The 26752-nt window shown below is 41.3% G+C and overlaps 1 protein-coding gene across 1 annotated transcript in view; it reads right to left on the bottom strand.

Annotated features, from left to right (window-relative positions):
• DOCK8 (dedicator of cytokinesis 8) overlaps positions 1-26752 on the bottom strand; it is a 77468-nt gene that overhangs the window by 15015 nt on the left and 35701 nt on the right. Inside the window, exons 19-34 of the mRNA XM_086479207.1 lie at positions 26034-26198; positions 22609-22784; positions 20783-20878; positions 19399-19494; positions 18444-18593; positions 15855-15968; positions 14696-14851; positions 11796-11935; positions 11041-11210; positions 9299-9444; positions 8391-8573; positions 7611-7746; positions 6994-7081; positions 4347-4443; positions 2950-3084; positions 247-399 (exon numbers count right to left, since the gene is read on the bottom strand). Of these exons, the coding sequence (XP_086335333.1) occupies positions 247-399; positions 2950-3084; positions 4347-4443; positions 6994-7081; positions 7611-7746; positions 8391-8573; positions 9299-9444; positions 11041-11210; positions 11796-11935; positions 14696-14851; positions 15855-15968; positions 18444-18593; positions 19399-19494; positions 20783-20878; positions 22609-22784; positions 26034-26198 (2201 nt within the window). The remainder of the gene's footprint in view (positions 1-246; positions 400-2949; positions 3085-4346; positions 4444-6993; positions 7082-7610; positions 7747-8390; positions 8574-9298; positions 9445-11040; positions 11211-11795; positions 11936-14695; positions 14852-15854; positions 15969-18443; positions 18594-19398; positions 19495-20782; positions 20879-22608; positions 22785-26033; positions 26199-26752) is intronic.

The raw sequence follows: 26752 nt of genomic DNA on the forward strand, positions 1-26752 counted from the left end.
GGGCCCAATGCTATTTCATTTGAAGAGGCACTTATAGATGTTGCAGAAAAGCAAAATAATGAATAATAATTAAAAATACTTTCCCCCTCACTTCTAGCACTTCTCCTGGCTCAAATGTGCTGAACAGCATAACATATGACTATTTATCTGCAGACATATTCCATTTGCTACCACAACTTCAGTTTTCAGTTTCATTTCATCACAAAAAAGGTGGCATAAAACATACTGCTGTTCTCAAAATCTTACACTGGTAGAGCTGAAGCTGTATCTCATGAGGAGATAAAGTGTGGCACAAGCTTGAGTTCGTGTAGTATCTATGCTGCTGCTGCAGTGATGGAGAACTCTTTGACACAGGTCAGCACACTGTTCGACCTCCTCTTCAAACAGGAAATCTCCAAACTGAGAGAGATAGAGAAGAAAACATTCATTACTCTCATTTCTGTCCACTAAAACATCATTAACTTTAGTGCACAAAAATCACAGGATTCAGACAAAGACTACATTTTATACTTCTTTTTATTTGGACTAAAAAAAATTCTCAGTCCCATGGCTTCAGGAGCTTTTGAAAACATCAAATAGTGCAAAATTATTAGAAGCATGGAAAGTTGCTGTTTTCAGAATATATAATGGCTGATGAAACATGCAAATACTTCCTTAAGCATAAGGAGCAATTACTAGCTTTCTGCATCAACACCCTACCCTTCCCCAGCCTTCCAGCGTGTTCTTCCTCTTACAACGTGTCACAAAACCTCCACTGCCCAGCTTTCACGCCAGATCCTCCTTTACAATGTCTCCACAATGCACCCAGCAGACAATAAAACCATGGGGCAGGATGTCTGTCCTAAGAAACTCTCACTGTAGGCAGCACAGATGCACCAGTACCGTATGTACATACATAGGATAAAGGCGTGTGAGCAGAACACAGGATATTATTTCTCATTTGCAGGCCCATTTCCCAGTTCTCAACCTTTCCTCACTCCATTATCTCACTGTTTTATGGCTAATTTATATTACAAGTCTGCTGGCACAGGGTTCTACTATTTTTATTTGTAAAACAGCATCTATATACCTACAGTATAATAGAAATAATTGGAGTGCTTGCTTCATAAAATACAGAACTGAGTCAGCTTAACTAGAAGATCTATTTCAATAAGAATAATGATTGCTTCACAAAATTCATTATTGTAATTGGACGTTAGCTGTCAAAGATAAAGTACAATGAAAACATAATTATGAGTTTCATAACGACTCAGCTATCTACCCTGTAATTAGGCTTTGTCAGCCAATCTGCATTTAACAGCAGACAGGCATTAATTGGACAGGAGTATCCTGTTTGTTATTTGCATTTTAGACTACTTTAGGGGAAAAAAAAACACTTAATGGATTTTTCCTTTGTGGAACTGCTTTTCTTTGTAAGATAACGAATGTTAAACAGATTTTAGAGAGTCCTCGTGAAGCACCTAACCCCTTATGACCCATAGTATAACAATTTTGGGTCAAACTGTGTTCTCATATATATTTTAATTTTTTTTTTTTATTGGTGATACAGAAATGAAACAGAAATTAGGATTTGGCTTAGTTTTCAGGCAGAATGAAAATGAGATCTGTCAACATCATAGAATTTTTGAACCTATCTTAGAAGTAGAAACCCAGAATGATCCCCTTGATCTCAGATGTTAGCTTTGATTTCTCTGCTACCCAATTGGTTGGGAACTAATCCTGATGATATAATAAATAAATTTTGACTTTATGGAAACTGTGCAATCACTGGCATTAAGATTCCCAATTAAAACCAGAATGTATTTGAAATATAATGCATGGAATTTTTTACCTTCCTAATAGTAAATCTTCTATATTTAAGAGTAGACTGTTAAAACCACAAGATTATTCGGATTCAGTTATTCCATATTGTGTGGTCAATGAAATAACCTTACAACAGCTGTAAAAGTCCCTTAACACCAGAAGGCTGTGCTGCCATTCAGCGAGACCTAGACAGGCTGGAGAGCTGGGCGGAGAGAAATTTAATGAAACACAACATGTGTAGAGTCTTGCATCCGGGTAAGACCAACTCCACGCACCAGTATAGGTTGGCGACTGAGCTGGTAGAGAGTAGAGCAGGGGAAAGGGACCTGGGGGTCCTGGTGGACAGCAGGATGACCATGAGCCAGCGATGTGCCCTCATGGCCAAGAAGGCCAATGGCCTCCTGGGGTGTATGGGAAGGGCTGTGGTCAGTAGGTGGAGAGAGGTTCTCCTCCCCCTCCACTCTGCCCTGGTGAGAGTGCATCTGGAATAGTGTGTCCAGTTCTGGGCCCTTCAGTTCAAGAAGGACACGGAACTGCTGGAAAGAGTCCAGCACAGAGCCACAGAGATGATTAAGGGGGTGGAACATCTCCCTTATGATGAACGGCTGAGGGAGCTGGGTCTCTTTAGCTTGGAAAAGACTGACCTCATCAATGTTTATAAATACGTAAAGGGAGAGTATCAGGAGGATGGAGCCGAGCTCTTCTCGGTGACGTCCAATGACAGGACAAGGGGCAACGGGTGCAAGCTGGAGCACAGGAGGTTCCACATTAACATAAGGAAAAACTTTTTCACTGTGAGGGTGACAGAGCCCTGGAACAGGCTGCCCAGAGAGGCTGTGGAGTCTCCTTCTCTGGAGACATTCAAAACCCACCTGGATGCGTTCCTGTGTGACCTACTCTAGGTAGTCCTGCTCTGGCAAGGGGGTTGGACTAGATGATCTTTTGAGGTCCCTTCCAACCCTTAACATTCTGTGTGACTCTGTGTAACACCCCTATAGATAGGCATTTGTATTTACATATGCAAAACATTTAATGAATGCCAGAGGAAAAGGTCTAAGTGAATGCACACAGTTCTGCTCTAGAAACGCTGTGCTAATAAGCATGATTTGATTGGAAGCATGAAAACAGAAAATGTCAAGAGTCTACCTTAGCAATGAGCGCTCTGAGTGTAGCAAAGCAATGAGTCAGGTAAGTGGTGCTCTGATCACAGCCAAGAGAATTTACCAGGACCTTCAAAACTCCTCCCAAAAGATTGTCTCTGCACTCTGCTGCAAAGCTTGCCTACACATGGAAGAGAAGAACAATAACTGCATGAAGTAATTCAGCAATGAACTGGCACATAGGAACATAAGTTCTGCCTTCCTGTCCATGAGACACATGGAGTTTAGAGATTGCCATTTTTTCATTTGTTAACATCTTCAGAGGAATTTCAAAACACTTTTGTAGTGGTGGGGAAAATGTCCCACACTTTTATCAATATCCGCAGACTCTCCAATACGTTTTTAAGCTCAGCCAGCTTCTGCAGTGACTCTAGAAGCTCTGTCCACCTTCTGTCCAATCTTTCATGCACCTTGGATCACGAAGTGATCCTGCTGTGGGCAAGCACCATCATTCCGCTTGCCTCCTCATGCTCTGATTTCTTGGGTATATAGGCTAAATAGGCATACTGGTATGATCTGATCAAACCCACATACCAATAGTGAGGAGAGCAGGTGCTACGAGCGGTGTCATGCAAAAATCATGCCCAGAGCTTCAAGAGTCTAGCAGCTAAATGTTTTTCTACCAACAGGTTTTCAAGAATAAAGTTTTCTCCATGCTATCTATGAATAAGCATGTTGCTCCAATAGTAGTATTCCCATACCATCAATTTGGAGTGCTCTCCTAAACCATGAGACCATGCCTAAGCAGAGTTATCTATCATGGTTCCACTGCTGTCAAAGGACCTGTGAAATTTTACGGCACCTCACTCCTAGAAGGTAAGTAAGTTCTGCACATTACATTGCTCTAAGAGGGCATATCTCTTTTCAGAAGGACTCCACGTAAGCACAAAATACTTTCCAGCACTGAGCATTCTGTGGCAGTCAAGGTTAAATCCTTTTGTCTCAGAGGATCATACATGCAAGCATGACCAAAGGCCACCCAGCAGTCCAGTTCCAAATTACTAATATCTTCAGATACATTCCTAGCATAAATGAAGGTTTTTCTTCCCTCATCCTCGCCAAACTTAAGTGTCATAGTAAGACAGCAGAAATGGCTTTCAACAACATCTACTGAAGACAAGGTGGTAGATTTCCCTTTCATTCACAGTACTGCAATGCCCTACAGTAAAAGGGGTTTGTGGCAACAGTGTAAGGCTGGCAGCAATTTCATCTTTGGATTCATTCTTCATCTTTTATTTTTTCCCTTCAAGATTATACAAGTTTACAGAAGATCTAATTAAAACATTTTGCACTGCCTAAGAAACAAAAGGAGAAATTAATCTTGCTTCCAGTGGCTTTTGGGGGAGCAGGGATTGGTACCAAGCTAGCTCTGCCATTTCATACCTGGATGATGTTCTCTTGCATATCGAGAATGATCAAGTTAGCTTCAGTTGCCAGGTTTCCACTGATCAGAGCTTCTTGATCTAGCTCAGCTTTTGTCCTGCAAAACACAGTTCTAATTACAGCATGCAGAGAGTACCCCCAGAGTTAGATGGCATGCTGTTTAAACAAAGCCAAAATAGAAACAAGACCATTCTGAACGATCCCATAAGAGCAAACAATTAAAACAGTGTTCAGAGGTATTTCTTAAGAACTACAGAATCAAAGGAGAAGACCTGATATCGCAGAACACAAGTCCCAAAGGGGACTCTGGATAGTTCAAACAGATGCTTCTGCTTCCTTAATAGCAATCTGTGTAATGGCTACTCTGCCCTCAGGATCATGCTCAATTGTTCAATAAGCTATGCAGTAATTTCTGAATGCATTGCCTGTAGCAGGACACCAAAGCGCAAAATAGGATAAAAGGCAAGTGATCTAACACAAAAATAAAAATAGCAGGCTTGGGCAAAGGGGAGGGTGCTTCAATGCCATAGCAGCAGTGTTTAATGTAGGTAATTTAAAACGATGATTCTTGAGACCATTGACAACATAAGACAGCAAGTCCAGCAGCAGCAGGGTCAATATAGCAGTGCCCCAGGCCATTTAAGAGAGGACTGAAACATTTATAAAACATAGAAGGTGGTGCTAAGGCAATGCATGATACCCTCTTAGTCGAGACTAAAGGACGAGGTCTGGAACACAAGCTCCTTTGCAGCTGAATACTCTAAGCATAGGTGCAGCTCCTAACAAAACTCTATTTTCACAGAGCCTTTCTATGCCAGAAACATCAAGGATGCTTTGTTGTTTTTCCTGAACTGCTCAGAAAATGGCTGTTGCATGGCCAGAAGCTGCTCTCCAGAGCTTGAGACTAGAGCTGCTCTGACATGGGCCAAAGGTGCATTTCTGTGGCTGGACCAACACACTTACAATCACACTTCTGACCTCAAAATCTGTGGCTTTTCTGCTACATTCATGTACCATTTCTCTCCAGTGCAGTCTTACCCAAAAAGAAAACCAGAAAAGTAAAAAGATATCCTTTGGGGCACAACCAGATAATTCTGGGGAAGGCTAGGAAAGAAAGTCAGGGCAGTGATATTTTTATTAATTACAATATCTCAAAGCAATGACGAACAGAAGGGCCTGCCAAAAGGCTGGTGCTATAATCAAGCCAGGGATCACTAAATATGAATAAGAACTGAACAAATTAAGCAAACATTGAACCATTGAACCATTTCCAGCAACCGCTGAGCCTTGTACATTAACCATGCTGCTGGATCTTCTCTGACGCCACACATAGCTTATAACTGCAATTACAATCCCAAACCACGCTGGACCCAAGGTGAGGCAGGCTCAGTGAGCCTGAGTTGTGACCTGTGCAAATCTGCTGTGCTACGTACTACCTGCAAACACGTTACTAATGGGACATGTGCATTAAAGGGATTCAAAAAGATGAGAGAAAAGATCTTGCATACCACAGTTAACGAACACTGGGTAAACCAGAAACGCTGGACAGTATGCAGAATTTTGCTTATGTAACCAGAAATTTTATTTTAAGTGGTTTAATTGAACTACTGTAAAGAGATATTGTAGACTTGCTGCTTGAGGACTATTCTGATTTCAATGAAACTGTCTGGGAGAAAGCAAGCTGTTTTCAGGGCAAAATAAGAATATCCACATGGGATCTATACCTATTCCAATCTAACACAGAAGGTGGAAGGATTCTTTTTTAAAGTTGGGATAAAGTCCAAATTAACAATCTTGTGTTCAAAAAATGTATGTGATAATCATGGATGAGCGCCAGGCTACAACAAGGTAGTTGCTGCATAGCACAAGCCAGTGTTCTCAGTTCAAATTCACACATGTTGAAGGATATCATGGGAGCTCACAGCAGCTAGACTGGTGAGAGGCTGTCTCTATCTGACACACAGTGGCCTGTTTAGATATTCAAAATTCAAGCAAGTATCTATGGACAAACAACACACCCCCTTTAGGGAAAAGCAAAAAGTTCCACGCTTAGAGAAACTTAGCACATATCATATGAAAATGCTATTAGTAACAAACCATTCCTGAAAATACAGTTTTCCATTAACCTAGACATTGACTTGTCTACTACCATGAAGTGCTGATAAAGTGAAAGGTACTAAGACATCATAACTTAAAACCTGTAACAAGAAACATACTCACTACAGAATCGTCTTACTCTACTCTTGCTAATAACTCTTCTCAATTTTAACACAGCACATCAAATCGAGCACAACTGTTTTTATGTGGCAAAATCTACACCACAGTACTGTATAGCAAACCCAAAATAAATGTTGTAGCAAGTCTCTGTGGAGTTTTTGGTATCAATAACTAGTGTTTACCACACCGCTATTAACAGTAGATAACTATTTAAACTTCTCATTCAAGTATTTGTCATCTCTTTGTTGTGTCATAGCACAGTTGGATACTTCTGCTACATAAACATTCTCTATTTCTCTCTCTGACAGAAGAGGGAAAAGATTGAAACAGTTGATACTGTGATAAAACATCCCAGGAGAAAGAACAAAACGTAAAAAACACATACAGCTTGGGTCTAATAAAAGCAATATATATTTATTAAATTACTTACTTATCTTGTCTCTCATTTGCTTGCCGCCAGTGAGTCTGCTCCTTTCTCCAGCGCAGGTTTTCATTTATCCCCACTGATCTGTCGTTCCCTACAATTGCAACATGCATCAGTAAGATTAAAGGGGACACCTGAAGCCTGATAGCTCACTGAAAGGAGATACATGTCTGTAGTAGTCTGTCAGAACTCAAACCGTTCAACTTTTTTTCACTTCATTATTTTCATCTAGGAGTTTTAGAACATTAGCTTGCTTAATGTCTTCAAAGACTAAAACACAAATTACTCCATTTATTAAATGAAACAACATTTTTGCTATGAACAATTTGTTCTTACTGATAGTTTTGACACCATTTCTTGGCTCTTGATTAGACACTAACACAATTTCTCATAGCATCTTAAAACTTCTTAGTTGGCCTCATATTCTTCACCTGAGAAAAGCTCAGTTGAAATAGTATTTTTATCCCCAGCAAAACCAAGGAAGGTCTGCAAGGGAAATGACTGTGGGTAAAAAACATAAGGATGAAAATGGGGAGTATGGATAATGCCCAACAAACTCATTCATGTCTACAACCTCTTGAGATCCTCTCAAAAGACTTGGGGGGAAGAGGGGTATGACGTACCAGCTGGTATCCTGCAGCGCTTCATCATTTCTCCTCTGGCTCCTTCACCTCTCAGCAAAGCCTCTTCTAATCGGGCCTTTACATCTCGTGACTTTTGGAGTGCTTGGGTGCTAACTTTATCCGAGCTTTGTTTGCCCTGAAAGTAAAGTCAAAGCAGTCAACACCAAAGCCTCCATCTTTGCACATCAGTCCAAATTACATCTCCAGAACTAGACACAACAGGAGAGACCTGCAGAGGGGTCAGAAAGTAATGAATATGACTGACTAATATATGAAGGCTAATTAAATGTCACAGATGACGAAAGAGGTAGTATATGTACTGCTAATAAACACAAATATTTAGCTCAGTGCTACAGAGAGAGAAACTAAAGTTTAAAGAGAAGGTTATTTGATTCATTTCAGACAGACCCATCAGAGTGGTGAGTTCTGATGTCTAGTCCCAGCTCTTCACTGAAGGGTCATCCTCAGTGTCCTGTCCAGTACTTAAAGGAGCTGTCAATATATTGCCCACCAAAAACAGCCCTCAAAACCCCAGGAAAACGAAAATAATAAAACAATTTAAGTCAACTTCACAGGACTTCCTCAAAGGTTTTGGCTGCATTTTGTTTGAAGGCTAATATCAGTTATTTTTTCTGCATTAATTTGGCTATTTGTAGCATATATTAGATAAGAGCTAATTTTAACAATTCTCAATAACAAATTTCCCCTGGACAGACAGAAGATAAGGAAAAAAAAATTAAACCAAATCAGGACAACAAAATCAGGCCACATTTCACTTACCTTGTACTCAAAGCAAGAGACACAAATGAAAAGGAGGTCTAAAATCCTATTCAGCTGCATGGATGGGAGGTCTGCAATCCATTTCTGTATTAGATTCTGATCAGCATTTTTCATGATCCAGAGGAAACAGATCAAAAGGTTGCGAGTAGTATCAGGACCTAATGTGGCACTCTGTCTGTAAGGCTAGGAGCAGATAAAGTAAATGTCAGCTGAAAGAAGAAAAAGAAGAGGGAGGTCGTTCAGATGAAGTAATGTTATTTAAATATCAGTGAAATAAAACCTCAGGACTGGACTTCAGTAAGTTAAACCTCTTCCAGATTATACTGATTGTGTTTTTTGAACGTATGTGTGTGTAATTAATGACAGGACCAGTTGCATGCATGTGAAAGACAGAAAGAAGCACAAGAGCATTGTTGCTAGATAATCATATTTTATTTTCCTTAGAATAATGTAGAAAAAGATTCTGTAACTATTTGGCCCCCTCTTGCCATGCAGTTGTGTCAGCCAAATTGTACAGAAGATAAAAACAACCATGAAGAAAGAGATAGAGAGAGAAAAAGAAGGATCTGGAGTCCTAGATCCATGGCTTCAGTGAGACTGGGACTAGGAGGCAGTAGGGGAGTCATAGTGGCATTTGCTGATCTGGAAATGAGACTAGGTTGGTGTGGAAATGGAACTAGGCATGTGGGAGAAAAAGTGCAACTATTTATGGTAAAGGAGTAATTAAATGACTAGAAGAGAAGAGGAGGAGATGACAGGAAGAATATGAGGCATTATTCGGCACTGGAGGAAACAAGAATGCCATTTCTCATGACTGTAGTTATTAGCAGCAAGAAAGGATAAAAGGAGAAAACAAAGAAAGAGGAAGACAGATACAAGAAAGGAGACTGGCAGAGCACTGGACATACCAGAGACACCAGAGATATTCCAGAGCTCCTGAGGTTGAACTGATTCCCTGCAATGGCAAGGGCCACGTTTTGACTGATTGCACCTGTAGACTCTTGTTCTTCTTCTGGGTTTCCTGTGCGTCCCTTTCCACTGCGGGCATCTGAAACTAGATTTCAAATATTCCATTGGAACTTCAGGAGCAGTCCAGTTTTTGCCACTCACACATCTTCCATCAGGCTGTAACCTAACAAAGCAATTGGCACCTCCACCTCTGAGACTGTTGGTCTGGCTGATGTACCAAGCAGTGAAAGAGGCGCAGCATTAGCAAGACAGATTGCAGCCATCTGCAAAGGCTGCCAACTCATTCAAATAAACACAGCGAAAGGAGATCTGTCCAACAAGCTCCAGGTGTTCAGAGAAGCTAAATTAAAAGCAAAGGCAGCAGCAAATGTGAGGTTGTCCCTGAAGTTCAAAGCTAAGCAAGCACTTCATGGGACTTGGAACCATCCAGTTCCAGTCCATTTCAGGCAAGATGATCAATGCAAAACCATATATGGGTTTGGTGATATTCAACAAAGTAAGTAAGTCTGCTAACAGCTGACAGAGCCAGTATTGCCTGCTGGCTAAAGAACAAGTTTAATTTCAGGCATCTAGCTGCTTCTATTACCCGCTAGTTCTTGACATCAGTTTCAGCAAACAAAATTATTTATACCTAAGTTCTGTAAAAATCTCTGATTCTGAATGTCCATTTTGTGTTTTGCAAGTCCTGTTTTTCAGAGAAGCTGAGTGGCCAGCCAGTCCCAGTCTGTTCAGAACGAGGTCAACAGCCCCTTGTGACAGGTACTAAAAAAGAAAGACACTCTAACCTAGCCATACTGGTACACCTAGGATTCCTCTTAATGTCTCCTTTTCATCTGTGATAACAGGATAATACTTAGGTTAGAAAAATGGGGTGAGATCTGTTTAGCCAATGTATAATAAATGCTTTCATCCTATTAGACTGAAAGTGCTAAATTACACTGTCAGTATTTTGTCCAGACATTTAAATGCAAAATATTTTCAGAACCAGCGAGAAAAATATATTCTTCAAAGATTACACCTTTTTTCTTTATAGCCTTTATTCTATTTATGGAAGTGAAATGTAGTTTTCCAAGTAGCAGAGATCAACTGTCTTACAAAAAAATGTGAAATAGCTACGTTCAGCAGTATCATATGACCATGTGTAACAAAATGCAAGGAAACAGCTTATCTAATGTTGTTTTAGAAGGCTTGATAATGTAGAGCAAAGTTTACAGTTATAATAAATGATAAAAAGATATTTCCTGTGTGATGATTACATTTCTCTGAGATTAATTTTGGTATCATGTTAATAGCACTAAAGCGTAATCGAAAAAGACAGAAAGGATACAATCCAATTTCTTTAATTGTGTCACTATCACTCCTGTTTTCTTCCCTTCTGTCTGTTAAACTTACTTACATCTCATTATTTCTAGCAGGTTTTATTTGCAGGATCATAATATTTACATTAAGAGATAGGCAGGAGTACTTATAGATACCAACTCTGGTCTATCACTTACTCATGAAGTGAGGACACTGAAGTTTTTTCTTTTTAAAAATCCAGTTTACTTCTAAGGCAAGAAATATTCAGCCTTACGAGACTGTGCGGAATTTCTGCACTTAGCACAGTCTCTTTTATGTTTGATAGAGTGACTTGTCTAAGCAATCTAAGAAGCTGAAAAATACAAAGGGAAAAAGGTCTTACTTGTAAAATCATGGAGTTGTGCCAGTGAATCCAAAATGATACCAACCAAAGGGAGGTAGAGAGCTGCAATTTTAATCTTCACCTCTTTTTTGGAGCAGCGTGGGTCTAGGTCATGGGAACTCAGCAGGCTAAGGATAGCACTCACAGCTTTTCTTTGCACTCTGCTCATCCTGTTAACACAAAAACTGTCCATGAGCTCCATTAATGGGTCATGTACAATTTATTTATAAATCAAGATTTAAGAAACAGAGTGGAGGTGAAAGAAACAAATATTCATCTCTTATGATAATCTCTTCCATTCTGAGTAAAGACTTATGTTCCCTGCAAAATATAGCTAACTTACATCCCCAAGCCATTTCACCACAATCAAAAAGCCAAGTCTTTCAAATGTCCCATAGAAATTCAATATGGTGAAGCGAGGTGATTAAAGAAAAGCACCAGACTCTGACCAAAGTCTAGTTAAACACTTAAGCTCAGATAAAGGCAGAGGTCTTTTAGAGAGAAGGGCAACCGAAATTTTAAATTGTGCTCTCAATTCATGTATTTAGCCAACACTACCGCAACAAATAGTGTATTTTTATTCACTGAGACCAACATACTGCAGATGAAACAATGAATGCGTTATTGCTATGTTACAGGGTGACTCACTGAAAAGAGTACGGGAAACAGGACTGTCCTGGGAACAAACTATGACCTTGCCAAGAGTAATAGTGTGACTCAATCCCATTCTAAAATCTGCAAATTGGGATACCCACCCCTCGCTGTCTGTGTCCAGTGCTGCTGCCAATTCAGTGAAAAGTAAGCCGCTTAGAAAGTGCTGCTGACGGTATTCGGCTGAGAGGTCAAACATACCAGCGATTTTCTGGTCCTGGAAACTAGAGCAGGAGCTAGAGTTCTGCAGAAGTGTATTAGAAGTGTTAAACAATGATCACTGAAATCAAAGCTTCTTAAAGACATTGTACTCACAGTCCATGTAGCCAACAGAAAATCTCTACCAGAGGAAAAGCACGGACTTTGAAAGAAGGTTGGACATTTTGGAGGAAAACATCTGAGTGTGAAATAAAAAGCATCTAGTTTCAAACGAGTTGTTTGCTAGGATGCAATCTCACCCTTTCCATTCTGTGCGAGCAGCTCATTTGACATTTTTTGAGATATAAAATTCCTACCTGTATTCATTACTTTGGACAGGCCACAAAGCAGAATTTTCTCCATGTTTACAACCCTTTACATTGCTCTTACTGTTGCAGAGCAGCCATTGGGCATCATATAGCTGTCCCTACACGAAGAAAGACCTTGGTGTCAGAAGCTCTACACTGTGCCTTCTTCAGCATCCATGATGTCTATCATGGAAGTAAGGTCAGGAAGATGTGTGAAGTGTTTCCTTTCACCCTGGAAATCCTTGGCTGAGCTTGCTGGCAGCTGGCATAATTTAGAGCAGTCTTCAAACTGCTGTAACATACAGCTCTGACTGATATACAGCCAGCCCAGGAATGGAAAGCTGCTGGTATATATGTGTTGTGAACTTCTTAGCTTCTTCAATTGTAGGTCTGTGCCACAGGTCACCTGGAATGTTTTTGTCCCCTGATCGGGTGAGCATAAGTCTTAGACTCTACTTCCCAATGCAGCTACTAGGCTTTATGTTTTGCTTTTAATTTATACTCTTTGATATTGTCTCCCAATATTTCTGTCAGTCACCTGGGAATAGTCCCAGAAAACAAACAGATGAAGCAGCAGCGTACTGTACTACATTGTGGCATCTGTCTTCCAGCATATTGGGTCAAATGAAACTCATGTCTCTGAGCAGCCCCATATTTTGAGCCATGTACTTAAGCCCACTCCCAATTCAATCTCAAGCAGATAGGCACTGGCTGTACTATTTTTGTGTGGAATAACATTAAAGTGCAGAGCACCCAGCTAAGTGAATTTGGCTTCTCTCCAAGAATTGCGAAAGATTTATTCACAAGGCCACATTTCTTAGTGGAAATCTAACTCTAGCTGGGCAGCACTCCTGCAGACAGATCAAAATCACTGCAAGGGTCATCAGCTAATGTATTAAATCATCCAAGGGCCACAAAAGCCTTATGGATTTGCACAGGTTACACTTCATAGGTTACTCCTAAAGGAGAAAAAGAGTTGAGAATGTTGCTTGAAGGAAAGAATGATTGAACTGGTGTCTGCCCAGCTCTGACTTGCTAGAACTAGCTGCAAAAGCTATGCTGACTTCTTTTTTTCCCCTCAACCAGAAGAGTCCCATTTCTAGTTATTTGGCATCCAGGATTTGCTTAATGGCAAACTATTGGGAAATCCTGACTTTAAGACCTTCATGCTTTGCTTTTAAGACCAGGAAATTTTCAAGAAAATACTATTTACTATTAGTGATCTGTCAGAACCCTTAAGGTAAGAGATGTAGCACGTCTTAGCATCCAACCAATTCTTTGGCAATGACACTTGAAAAAGAAAACATGAATTTGAACCGCTCCATTACTTGAAGTGTTTTTGTATCTCCCACCATTCTTAGCTTCAGTTTCATCCCTGTAGCAATTATGGGGCATTGCACTGAAGTGCTTCATCCCAGTCGTGATCTGTACAAGACCACTGAGGTGGAAAACAGGCAGGCTAACACCCGTTGTTAGGGAGTCTGCCCCATGGTAAAAACCAGATACCATCTAAGTTGAATGCAGAGGAGAAGAGCGCAACACTGCCAAAATAGTGTGTGGTGTGCCAGACAACAATTTCTTTATTAAATGTGTTTGTGAACTCCATGCCCAGGATGGGAGGTCCTGACATTCAGGAAGTCTAGAGCTGTGTCAGTATCAGGTCAAGTTTGGAAAATGTGCATGTACTGGGAATGACAGCCTGGGAGAATGAGAAATGATGAGGAAGGACATTTACAAAAATTGTGTAAAGAGGTCTACTCAGCATATGTAAGGGTTTCCACACAGAAAAATCATAAAGTTCAAATAAAAGCAAAAACACTGTCCAGAAAACACAGAAAAATCACTAACAAAGGCATAGCATCTACCATAGTCGAGCATAGTACCACTTGGGTGGGGAGGAATCCAGAACAAAGAATGCTGCTTTTTGAAAAGGAAAGCACGATAATCCTGCTCTGAAAAACACTAAGGCTCAACAGAAATCCATGATTTCAGGATACTGAAAATTGCAGTGCTTCAGTCACTAACTTACATAGTGGTAGCATTTACGTTCATTTGGACAACAAGAAGTTCAGATAGAAGGCAAATGCACAGAAAGTTTTCTGTCCACTGCTGTATGCCATAATACTCCAAAACAGATATTGAAATACTTATTTCTGGTTGTGTATAGACAAGACACAGGTTCGCCAGTAAACTAGCCTTCAGAGCCATGCTCCTTTTAGACCTTGTATGTTTACCTTAACAGTCATTTTCTGTTTGTGTGTTTCTAGAGGGGCACATATCTGTGTCATGTTAAGTTTTAACTTGTGTAGATGCAGTTTTGCAGTACTAATCCCTTAGTCTTTATTCTTCTGCCCCTTTTCTTTCAAGAGGAAAGTTGTTCTCCCTGATCTCACAGCTGCTAATTCTAACCTAAGCATCTGAATACAGAGCAACATAATGCTTCCCCTACATGTGTGCTTCATGTGATGTTCATGCAGTATCAGCTAATGGATGCCTACCTGGGAGGATAAGGAGGGGGAGGGGGATGCTGGAGCAGACGCAGAGGTCATGAAGAAGAGGTTCAGATTGAGGTAATGCTCATGGCTGCAGAGAATTCTCAGGAACTCCAGTCTCATGGAAATCAGGGTGGAGAGTGAATTCAGCTTGTTTGAGAGCTAGAAAAGGTAACCAAAAAAGTGTCATGTGATGGGTGTGCACTGTTTAAATGCCATGCAGTGAAATATCCTGCTTCCTGAAAGAGGAACAGACAAATAGCCCAGCATGCATTAAAAAGCTCATTGGTTCCCTGTACCTGGCTAGTTTCCATCCATTAGCTGCTCTTTGTTTGGCAGTGGTGGTGTCTCTTTCCCCCCTCCTCAGCTGACTTACCAACTTCCCAAGAGAGAATCAATTGGGTTTTTTCCTCCCAAAGGAAAAACATGCAATATTTTTTTCCTTTTGCATAACACAGATTCATCAAACAAAACTGCTGAGTCTGTGACAAACTCATAAAAAGTGATCCTAGGCAACACAGAGCATCAGTAGTCTTGTCATTTCCCTTCATAGCAATACAATGACATCAGTGGAGTATTGCACATACTCTAGGAAACCAGAACACCTTGTGTTCTCCTACCATCAGCTGACAGAGGGCCTTCCTTTGGCAGGAAAAACTACGGCAGGTCTATCAGGTCACAAAACAGAAGGAAAACTTTCCCCTTCAAATACAACAAATAATTTCATATCATCCTGCGTCATCATTTACTTTTAATTTTGGGAGGCTTGTAAAGCAAGAAGACAGAGATGGATCATTTTGATTGATTCCCCCAAATCTAAATATGGTCCTCACAGCACTGGAAGAGTCATCAAAAGCTGCTCTATATGGTCTGCAGAGCCTGCTGATAAGAGACGCAAAAAAGTAAGGGAAGCAAAGTGGCTCCACGGATGCTCTGCAGCAGTGCAAGGTATGACATTTCTAAAAGAGTCCCAGACTCCACTCAATTTTTTTTTCTGCAGACTACAAATCAAAAGAGGTTTAAAGTCTCTGCATATGCAATAGGAAATAGGAAATTTACCTGGCCCTTTGACACAACTTAAAAGATCTGGATGGATAAATGAATCAGAAGAGAACACTGGACTGGCCATAAGCCAAATGTAATCCCAATCATGCATGATGCCTACCTGATTACAGTAATGTTTGATGAGATTAAACACAAATCCTCGGTCCATTAAAGAAAGAAGATCATACAAGAAAAATGCCAGGCTGATATTAATTTTTTCTGCTTGCTCACTTTCCTTTAAAAAAAAAAGGGAAAAAAATAATTGCAGTTATGATGTATAAAACTTACATAAAGGTGGAAGACTTTTTAATATCATTAAAAAATAGGGTAGGGGACAGCTCCCAGAACCATCTCATGAAACACACTGGACAAGATTGTTTTGGTTCTCTGATTTATGTGAAGTTGTTAAAATTATACATAATCACTCACTGTAAATTATTTCAACTGCTGTAGCTTTCACAGAGGAACATCACAGGATGAATGAAGAAGTTTATCTATGCAAACCTTTGGGCTGACAACAATTAAATGGAATTTGAGACCTGTTGTGAATTCCTTATGGGCTGTAATCCTGCATATCCCTTTTTTTTTTTTTTTTTTAATTGAAGCTTTAACATTAGAGAACGCTGGTTTAAGTACTTAAAACATAATATATTGTTTTAAAATATTAATAAAAATCTGCACTGGCTCTGCTGATAGAATGCCAAGTATTTTTTGTAGAAATTTTAAGTGTAAAACTGATAGTAAAAAAATACTGGTAAGATAAATCTCTGGCTTTTACCATTCAGCAGCTAAGCTCTTGCATGCTTAGAATTGGCCCGATTACCAGAGATATGTAGCTCCCAAGTAAAAATTACAAAGAACTTCACAAGCCCTCTAAATTAAGGCTACAGTTACTTCAAACATACCAATTTAAATCATAAAATCTCAGTAGCATATGTAGTTCACCAAGAGGAATTGGTGGAGGTGCCTGAGGGATCCACACACATTTAATGCTCAGATCCCTCAGATGGATTCACTCAAGACTGACAGAGGAGATGACTGAGAAAAATGTTGTCCCTACCGGTGCCTCTGACTAGTAAGAACAGGTGTGCAGCACCTCAGGGGGGTTATGATTTCATTTTTCACTTTTCAACCTTTTTGTTGCTGTTCAGGAATATGTATGTATTTCCAATGATCTGGAATTTACACAGCAAAACATTTTTCTACTGTGAAGAAAAAATTAGTTTCCCACTGCCTTACTAGGTAGGCTAAAATATGCCAGACATACCACTTATGCCACGCAGGGCAATCTGACACGCTCAACCATGTATTGAAACATGGATCATTACTGCTTAGATTTTTAAATCAGACACACATTACCAACTGCTGCTCTGTACAACTAAACAATGGCCCTAATTCTGCAAACACTGAAGTGGAATTTTCACACATAACCAGGTTCTACACATTCACTTTATCAAAATTGAATTGAATTAACAGCCCATAAACACCTGTGTATTTTTCATGAGAAAACCATAAAATACTAATCTTTGCAAAACCTACAGTTCCATGAAAACATTTTTAATGTAACAAATTTTTTATTACACAATGTATTTTAAAAAAAGTGTCACTGACGCCTTAAGCAAACATTTCTGTGGAAACTATTTCTCTACATGGCTGTCATGGAAGCACACCAAAGGACTGAGCAAAGAGTAAAGCTTCAGGAACAACTTTTGGTGGATGGTGACAATCACTTCTGCCATTCACTGTACTCAGTTGTCAGGTCTTGGCTCTTTCCCAGTTTCTGCTCCTCAATAACACAGTGAGGCACACACAGAGAAGTGGATCAGGAAACTGAGCTGGTTGAAAATTGACCCATCAGGCCAGCCCTCCATCCTGGTCTGCCCTGTGGCAGAGCACACTGCTGGACTAGCGCAGTGCATTTGGCATGAAGACAAGTTGGTCGTAACAATTGAATGAACAACAGCCACCCAGCGCCTATCTGTAGCCTTAACTTTGTCTATTCATCAGTGCAGAAAGACATCAGTGATATAAGCTGACAGTATTGATGTTCAAATAAAAATTACATTTTGTGATCTTTTCAACTTTATAATCTGTTACACCAGTGCAACTTTTAAAAATATATCAGGAGAAAGAATTTAATGGGATTTAGGGCTTCTATCTTGTCTATAATTTTCATGTGGCCAGTGCCTCTTTCAAGAGATCTGGGGTTAGATCACTCATGGCTGGAATTTGCAACTCTCAGGAGGAAATCCACCTTCATATTGCATAGCCCACTACTGTCAGAGAAGTCAAATGTGGAATAAAAGACTATGCAGTAGAAATGAGTGTAACAGGGAAGCAGGATAAAAGGAATAAGGCCTGCTTGGGCTGCAGTTTGATGCCCTGGCTACCCTGGCATAAAGCATCACTGCCACTGAAAATGGGTGTCCAAACTTGCTTGTTGACGGGAAAGGTGATTCCCTCCCTGCACCTTGCAGCCACACTGAGAAGCAGTCTAGGAGCTGAGCTGAATAAAAACAAACCGTCTGCCAGGGGAGCACAAGGCTGCCTCTTGCACAGCCACAACTCTCGCTTCAGGTCCATGTGAGAATACTGCCTCAGTTTTGGCCTAATCCTGGTGACACAGCTGAAGCTGAAATGGGATTAAATACAGCTCAGTGTAACACAGGGTGAGCAGCAAAGATTCATGGTGCTTATTTCATGCACTTACCTTCTGTGGTTTGACTAAAAGTGCAGCAATCTCTGAAGTAACCACACTAACTATAGTGGTAATATCATCTTTGAAGCGATCGGAGAACCGGCTTCTTCGTGGATTGTCTTGCTTCTCTATGTTATGAACATATTGAGCCATACTCTTTATCTGCAAAGCAGAAAAAAAAAAAAATCTAAAAAATGACCAAACTGGAGGTAAAACTACTGCTTTAAGTTAGTCCATAGGAGTAAGGTTCCCTACTTGTTTTTCCCTGAATGTAATCACTCTTGTTTTCTCAGAGCTGCTGTGATAAATCCTACATGTACTGGCAATGACAACAGAGAGTCTAAGACTCAAACACGGACAGACACTGATTCCTGTTCATGTCCATGCAGTTGGCTACTCCCAGCACCTGAAATCAGAATCACTTTCCCCAGGCCCTTCCATTTGCAGCTCTGAAATGCTGCTATTTGCAACATTTGCCCTTCATGATGACAGACAGAGAGTGATAACTCTGGAGTTAATTCTTGTTTCTTGACCTGATGTTGGGTTGCTTATATGCTGCTAGTGGAAATCAGTATGTTTTTTCCACTGACATCCATCACCTCGGGGCTCTGTGAAACTGCGAGTTTGGGGAGCCTTGTCACTGCTCCCATGTTGTTAACAAAGTGGAAAAGACAGAAACAGGTATTCATAGAAAAGGGCAGGCTCAGTTTGATGTCTGTCTGTCAGCCTTCTGCAAATGGTGGACCAGTGTTCATCTACTGCACGCAAGACTTTGCATCACAGGCTGTCAGTGGGGAATGGGGGTGAATATGGAGAACCCTTTAGTTGTAATTCTGTTATTTGATATCTCTCCTTTTCACACAGAGGCTGAATAACTGAAGGGATCACCATCCAACTAAATCTGTGTCTGGAGTACCTGCTACATTTTACTATTAACTTACTTTAAAATACCACTGTCAAATCTTACCAGGAGCTCAAAGAAGAACCAGGCATACTTGAAGACAGATTCTCTCACCATACCTGTGCTGACCACCATCTGCAGTGCCAGCTCCTCATGGAAATGCTAGGTAACAAACACAGAGTGTTGGGAAATGGCTTTTCAAACCACTCATCTTCCAGTTTCAACATCTCCCCTCTTCCCTGTGGGAAACTCCCCCATACTGGGAGTCAGAAGCTGGATGGGGATGTGTAGGATCAGAAGGCAGATTTGATCAAATGACATATAAAGAATGTTAGTGGCAAACAGGCTTTGGGACCCATTTTTCTGTGGATCCAGACGCTGTGTAACTAAACTGGGGTCTATCCTCAGGCCACTGGCTGTGTGCATGACAGGGAGCAATCACGTTTCCCCACCCCCCATTAAGCATTTCCATTTAGCACATTCATGTTTTTTGAGAGAAGGTAGAAGCAAGATTGTCTTTGTGGTGGGAGAGAAGGACACAGTAATAACCACAGTAGAGCTTGTAAAGCAGTTTGTAGTTGGAAACAATACTCTTTGCAGTGAGAGTTGACCATATGACACCCAATCCCAATGATCTAAACTTTTAGGGAACTCAAATCTAGACTAAAAAATTATTGCAATGTCTATTCCTGACATAAACAATAAAGCTAACGAGATTCTTAAGCATATTACATTTAATAGGGCATATTAATCCATCTAATATTCAGATCGGGTATAAACATCCATGTTTTTTTGGTAGAAATCAAACAAATAAACAAGGTAAGAAAGGAGAGTTTCTTAACTAACTCAGATTCTGAACTGCTCATTGCAGCTTTTTTCCCCTGCTTCTTCATCCAAAGTCACTGTTGCTAATCAATGCCAAATACAAGATACAGCTCTGGAAAAATTATCTATGTGATATGGTATCTTGTATGTTGTTAAAAAGCTATTTGGGAATACATACTCAAGATAGGATGAAATTTCTTGGCTCTAAGAGCTACCAAAAGGGGAAAAGAAAAACATTCTTTACAGAAGAAAGAGATAGCAAACATTTCTGAATTCAGCCTACTGTAACATGTAAAGGCAGGTATCCAAGGGTAAACAGCAGTGGAAAAAAGACAGAGGCCACAATAACTTGAGAAAGAGAGCAAAGGGAGGATCCAGGCAGGCTGCTACTTGTCTAAATCTGCCCTGGAAAAAGAATCTAAAGCCTCTGGAACAGATGCAGAAAAATTTGGGTCATATTTACCCACTGATTCCATATTCCATCACAAACTCATTGTTCAATATAGCTGGTTGTTGTTTTGTTTTCTCTCTCCCCTCTCCTCATTTAGAAGCACTAATTACCAGCACCGTCTCAGGAAGCTCCAGGCTCTATTTCAGTGCTTCCTCACACTTAGTGGTAGGCTACCTTTTTATTGGTTGGTCTTGGGCTTGCACAAACACTTGGCATGTCATTTGTTCCTTCGACATAGAAAGACATCCGACTGGAGCTGTGATCCATAGGCTGGAGGGCACAGACAGAAAAAATACATAATAATAAATTAATACATAACTTAAGCTAATTAACAGAACAGAAATAAGCACCGGTGGGGTTTTTTTTTGGAAAACATGCTCTGTTGTTCACCTAAACAGCTCTTCGCTTTTCTTCTCGCCATCCCCCTTCCCAGGGGAGGCCAAAGACCACCGGAATGCAGCAGCAGGAGAACGCGAATGCCAACGCTGCCCTCACCTGCCCAACTTCAGCACTGCAGCTGTGTTCTGGAAGCACTACACCCATTCGAAGATAATTGGCCTGTAATTTTATCCGGTCGCTCTGTATCCGAAATTAACTAGCATCTGGGAATCTTCCTTCCATTAAAAGTAATGCCAATATAAAAGGCAGTGAAATGGCAGTAGCCAACTGTAAACTGCTACGTATAGCACTGTGATGAAGCTGTAATATCAAACATTTCAATTTTGTTTAATTTGAAAAAAAAAAGCCTCAAGGTCTGCTTTTTTAGGACACAGTACATTAGAGTAAAATTCATAAAGCTATTAAGTTCCAACCTACATTATGAAAATTGCTATGGATGAATACGTATGCCCATACGAACAAATCAAATAGACTGGCAAAGACTGTGCATCTTACTAGTTTTGGTTTAATTTGCTGAAGACAAGCATCTATTCACTTTAACTAGAGAGGCATGTGATCATTCAACGGAGAAAAGAATTCAAAATGTTTCTGAAAATAACCTGCTTGAGAAGCAGTATTCTACATACATAACACTCAAAGAAAACGGAGGGGGGATATGGTTCAGAGGTCGGCAGACATGTTGCTGTGGAGCTCTGCCAGGGCTGCAGCTAGGAGCAGGCTCCTTGCACAGCGGAAAAATCCTGCTTTTGTCAGAGGCAGAGCTGCCCAACTCCTGCTGAATGGGAAACTCTAAAGTTTAGCTTCCCCAGAGAGCTGAGCACAGCCATCCTCATAAAGCTCTGAGATGAGCCTGGGATGCTGTAGGCCAGTAAGCACCAGCTGCCAACCAGGGAAGCAAAATCCTGCTTCTTGGCTGTCATAGTCCTTTCTATCCTGAAAGCTGTTGGTGGCATATGTAGTTGTGGATGAGAAAGACAGAGGAAGTTTGTGTTTCACTCTGTGGTTGAATTAAGTATTTGGAAAGGCCCAGTTACAAACTAGGCCCATGGCACCTGTACCACAACTGATATAAAATCATGGGGCTGCTGTCACATAAATTGCCTACTTTTTTTTTAACATGAAACTGTTGAGCACCAAACAGGCTCTGCAATTTTAAAAACAAAAGAAAAACAGTTAAAAGAAGCAAGAATAAATTATCAGTGCCTTTTAGGAAAACTATTTGCCTTTTGAGGACAATTTCACCCCTTTCAGAAAGTGAATCTGACCCCAGTGTAATCAACAATAGTCCTTCCTCACACTGACCCTGTGCAGCCTGGACCAGAACATAAATGTCAGGAAGAACAGGAGAGTGAGGCACATCAAAACCCAAATCCCTCTGCAGACTGTTTAAACCTCAATCAAGAGACAGAATTCTTACCTCTTGCTCTCCTTACTGATAAGAGACATCAGAAAGTAGCAATTGGATTTAACATGTGCTTATGCCAAATCAGAAAAACAGCAAATGCTGCTGGTGATACATACAGTGCATTTACAAAGAACAAATCTGTATTATTAGGTTTTGGCCCATACAATTCTCCAGATATTTGACTTTCTTCTCTTACCTTGGATGACATGATGTTTTTCACCTCCTCATCAGCAGTCGTTTGTGTAACAGCAATGTCAGGATTGCTGCAGCTTATCACTCGGCTCTGCAGAAGTTTGCTCCCAACAGACACTGCGGAAGTGCGTCCAAATGTGTAGTAACGAGACTCTGTCAAAATGGCACTACTGCCTGCACCTGCCCATAGGAAGATGTTTGAACTAAGACTAAACGACATATATATGAAACAAACATGAGATTCAAGATAGCTTTGCTTAGTGCTGTTACAGCATCAGCACTTTGAACAGCATAAAGCTCCTGAAAATCTCACCACCAGCTGCTTCATTAACAAATTACACAGGCATTGAATGACAAGGTGCAGATGTTTTCTCAGTCAACAGCTCACAGGATGATTGCACGAGAACTAACAAAAGATTAACATGGCTACCTGAGCAGCAGCACTAATACAATAGCCCTTTCTTCTTCCCACCAACCTTTTTTAATTTGCTGTAGACTGAGACAAGTTCACAAGCCTAAACACAAAACACCACCTTCAACACACAACATTTAACACCATGTTCAAAGTATCCAAGGAAGCAAGGAACACTGCCAGCAGGATTTTCACTAAATGATTACCTAGTTTTCAGCTTCCGCAATGGACCTTACTTTTTCTAAGATGAAGAACTTGGCAAGTGAAGGCAGGTTCAGAGATTTTAGCATATCCTAACATCAGTTTAAACATCCCTCAAGGGAGATTTAGATTAATATTTGAAAGAGAAAAGGATCTATGTAGCTTTAGCTCCCACAGTGACCTTGGTGCTAAGTGACCAAGCTGCTGCCCATCATTTATCAGCAGTCCTGGATGACTGGGGAGGTCCCAGCAGATTGGAAGTTAGACAATGTAACATCCATATATAAGAAGGGACGGAAGGATGATCTGGGAAATTACAGGCCTGTCAGTTTGACTTCAGTGCCAGGGAAGCTGATGGAGCAGATCATCCTGAGTTCCATTATGCAGCACATGCCAGACAATCAGGTGATCAGGCCCAGTCAGCATAGGTTTATGAAGGGCAGGTCCTGTGTAACAAACCTGATCTCCTTCTACGACAGGTGACCTGCTTGTTGCATGAGGGACAGGCTGTGGATATCATCTACCTCAACTTTAGTAAGGCATTTGGTACTGTTTCCCACAGCGTTCTAGAGAAATTGACTGCTCTTGGCTTGGATGGGCATGCACTTTGCTGGGTGAAAAACTGGTTGAATGGCCAAGTCCAGATGGCCAAGTCCAGAGAGTTGTGGTCAATGGAGTTAAATCCAGTTGGCAGCCAGTCACGAGCAGTGTCCTCCAGGGCTCAGTACGGGGGCCACTCCTGTTTAACATCTTTATCAATGATTTGGATGAGGTGATGGAGTGCACCCTCAGTAAGTTTGCAGATGACACCAAGCGGGGTGGAAGTGTCGATCTGCTTGAGAGTAGGAAAGCTCTGCAGAGGGATCTAGATAGGCTGGATCGCTGGGCCAAGGTCAATTACATGAGTTTCAATAAGGCCAAGTGCTGGGTCCTGCACTTTGGCCACAACAACCCCATGCAGTGCTACAGGCTTGGGGAGGAGTGGCTGGAAAGCTGCCCGGCAGAAAAGGACCTGGGAGTTGATTGACAGCCAGCTGAACATGAGCCAGCAGTGTGCCCAGGTGGCCAAGAAGGCCAACAGCATCCTGGCCTGGATCAGCAATAGTGTGGCCAGCAGGAGCAGGGAGGTGATCGTGCCCCTGGTGAGGCCGCACCTTGAATATTGTGTCCAGTTTTGGGCCCCTCTCTACAAGAAGGACATTGAGGTGCGGGAGAGGGTACAGAGGCGGGCTACCAAGCTAGTAAAGGATTTGGAGCACGTCTCATGTGAGGAACAGCTGAGGCATCTGGGGCTGCTCAGACTGGAAAAGAGAAGGCTGAGGGGAGACTTTATCACTCTCTGCAACTACCTGAAAGGAAGTTGTAGCAAGGCGGGGGTCAGTCTCTTCTCCCTAGTAACAAGCGATAGAACAAGGGGAAATGGCCTTAAGATGCACTAGGGGCGGTTCAGGCTGGATATTAGGAAGAATTTCTTTACTGAAGGGGTTGTTAGGCATTGGAACAGCCTGCCCAGGGAGGTGGTGGAGTCACCATCCCTGGAGGTGTTTAAGAGACAGGTAGACATTGTACCTAAGGACATGGTTTAGTGGTGTTGACAGAGCTAGGACAAAGGTTGGACTCGATGATCTTGAAGGTCTCTTCCAACCAGAACTGTTCTATGATTCTATGATTCTAAATCACTTTATATATAGCAATTTATCATATGAATCCTATAGGCTTTAGCACAATGGATTGTAGTAGAATAACAGAATGGTTGAGGTTGGAAGGGACTTTTTGTCCACAACTGGTCCAACTCCCCTGCTCAAGCAGGGCCACCTAGAGCTGGCTGCCCAGGACTATATCCAGACAGCTTTTGAGTATCTCCAAGGACGGAGACTCCACAACCTATCTGGGCAACCTGTTCCACTGCTTGGTCACCCCCAGAGTAAATAGTGTTTCCTGATGTTCAGAGGGAACCTCCTATGTTTCTGGTTGTGCCCACTGCCTCTGGTGCTGAGGCACCACTGAGAAGAGCCTGGCTCTGTCTTCTTTGCACCTTCCCTTCAGGTCTTTGTATACATTGATAATCCTCCCTGAGCCTTCCCTTCTCCAGGCTGAACAGTCCCAGCTCTCTCAGCCTTTCCTCATGGGAGAGATGCTCCAGTCCCTTCATCATTTTACTGGCCCTTTGCTGGTCTCAATCCAGTATGTCCATGACTCTTTTGTACCGAGGAGCCCAGAACTGGATATAGTACTCCAGGTGTGGCCTCACCAGTGCTCAGCAGAGGAGAAGGATCACCTCCCTTGACCTACTGACCAACATACAGGGTTTTATCTGCTGATGACATCCCTAATGTGATGACAGAGCTTGGCCCTGTGCTACTTGGCACTAAGTTAGTTTGCATGGAAAGTAGTTTACTGATGTACAGGTCAGTAAGAAATTGGCAACTTAAGGACATTTTAATTTCTGGAGGAAATTCCTCTAAAGAAAACTTAAGCTTAGGAGATGTCTCTCACTTTGATCTTCATGAAGCTACAGCATTGCATATAGCTGTGGTCCTCTCACCTCAACCCTGTTTCTTAAATAAGTGACTGAGAGTAGAAATTATGGGGGGCAAGTCCATGTTGCTCTTTGCAGCACTGAGATCCCTGACCTTCGTCTGAGAAAAACGATATATCTGAACAGTGCTAAGCTTAAACAGTATACAGTCTGGGTCTGAGAAGTTGTGTTCGCTGTTTTACAGGCCAGTTCCCTAAGTCCTCGTCTCAGAAGCACTATGCTGAACAGCATATATCAAGAAAAAATAATACTTTTTCAACACTTGCACCAATATTACCTGGTTTGACTACTTCTTTTTGAGGATCTGGCAGACGAAATACATAGTAGACATAAGATGCCAGGAGGCAGTTCCTCCCATGCTGGTCTTTGCTCAGGTCTTTGCTGTTGTGGAGACTGTTCACTATTGCAACCACAGATTCAAACGCAAACTGTGAGAAGTTGGCTGTGAAACAAAGGCAGGAATTAGTCTCAGCACTGAAGGGTATAATATAACTAGGTGAGGGCATTCTTTGTACCAACAACAACTGATCCTACATGCCTTAATTCAGCCCTTAACAAATTCAGAGCTCTACACAGCAATTGTTATACCTGACCAGACCCAGGGTCTACATAGGCCAATATCCAGTTATCTTCAGTAAACCCACTGACTTTCAACCCAATCACTGCTACTCCATCACTTTGTGCTACATAACAGCAGACCATAACTGCTAATTACCATTTCTAGCAGCCCTCATGAATTTCGTACAAAATACCTACTTGAAGAACACCAAGACTCATTACTCTCCAGCTGACAAATGCAAGCTAGCAGGCTTGTAATTCACAAATATTATAGTGGATGATGTGTTGATTACCAAAATGAGATAGGAAATAAACTATACCACTGTCTCCAAGTACGCCTTCTGTCCAGAGTTAACATATGTGATAGGCAACTGACAGCCTCAGTAACAGAAAAATCTGTGTGCATTACTACACCCTCTCTGTTTTTGTGCTCACCCA

Source organism: Leptosomus discolor, chromosome Z (assembly GCF_034619465.1).
Source record: "Leptosomus discolor isolate bLepDis1 chromosome Z, bLepDis1.hap2, whole genome shotgun sequence".
Classification (NCBI taxonomy): domain Eukaryota; kingdom Metazoa; phylum Chordata; class Aves; order Leptosomiformes; family Leptosomidae; genus Leptosomus; species Leptosomus discolor.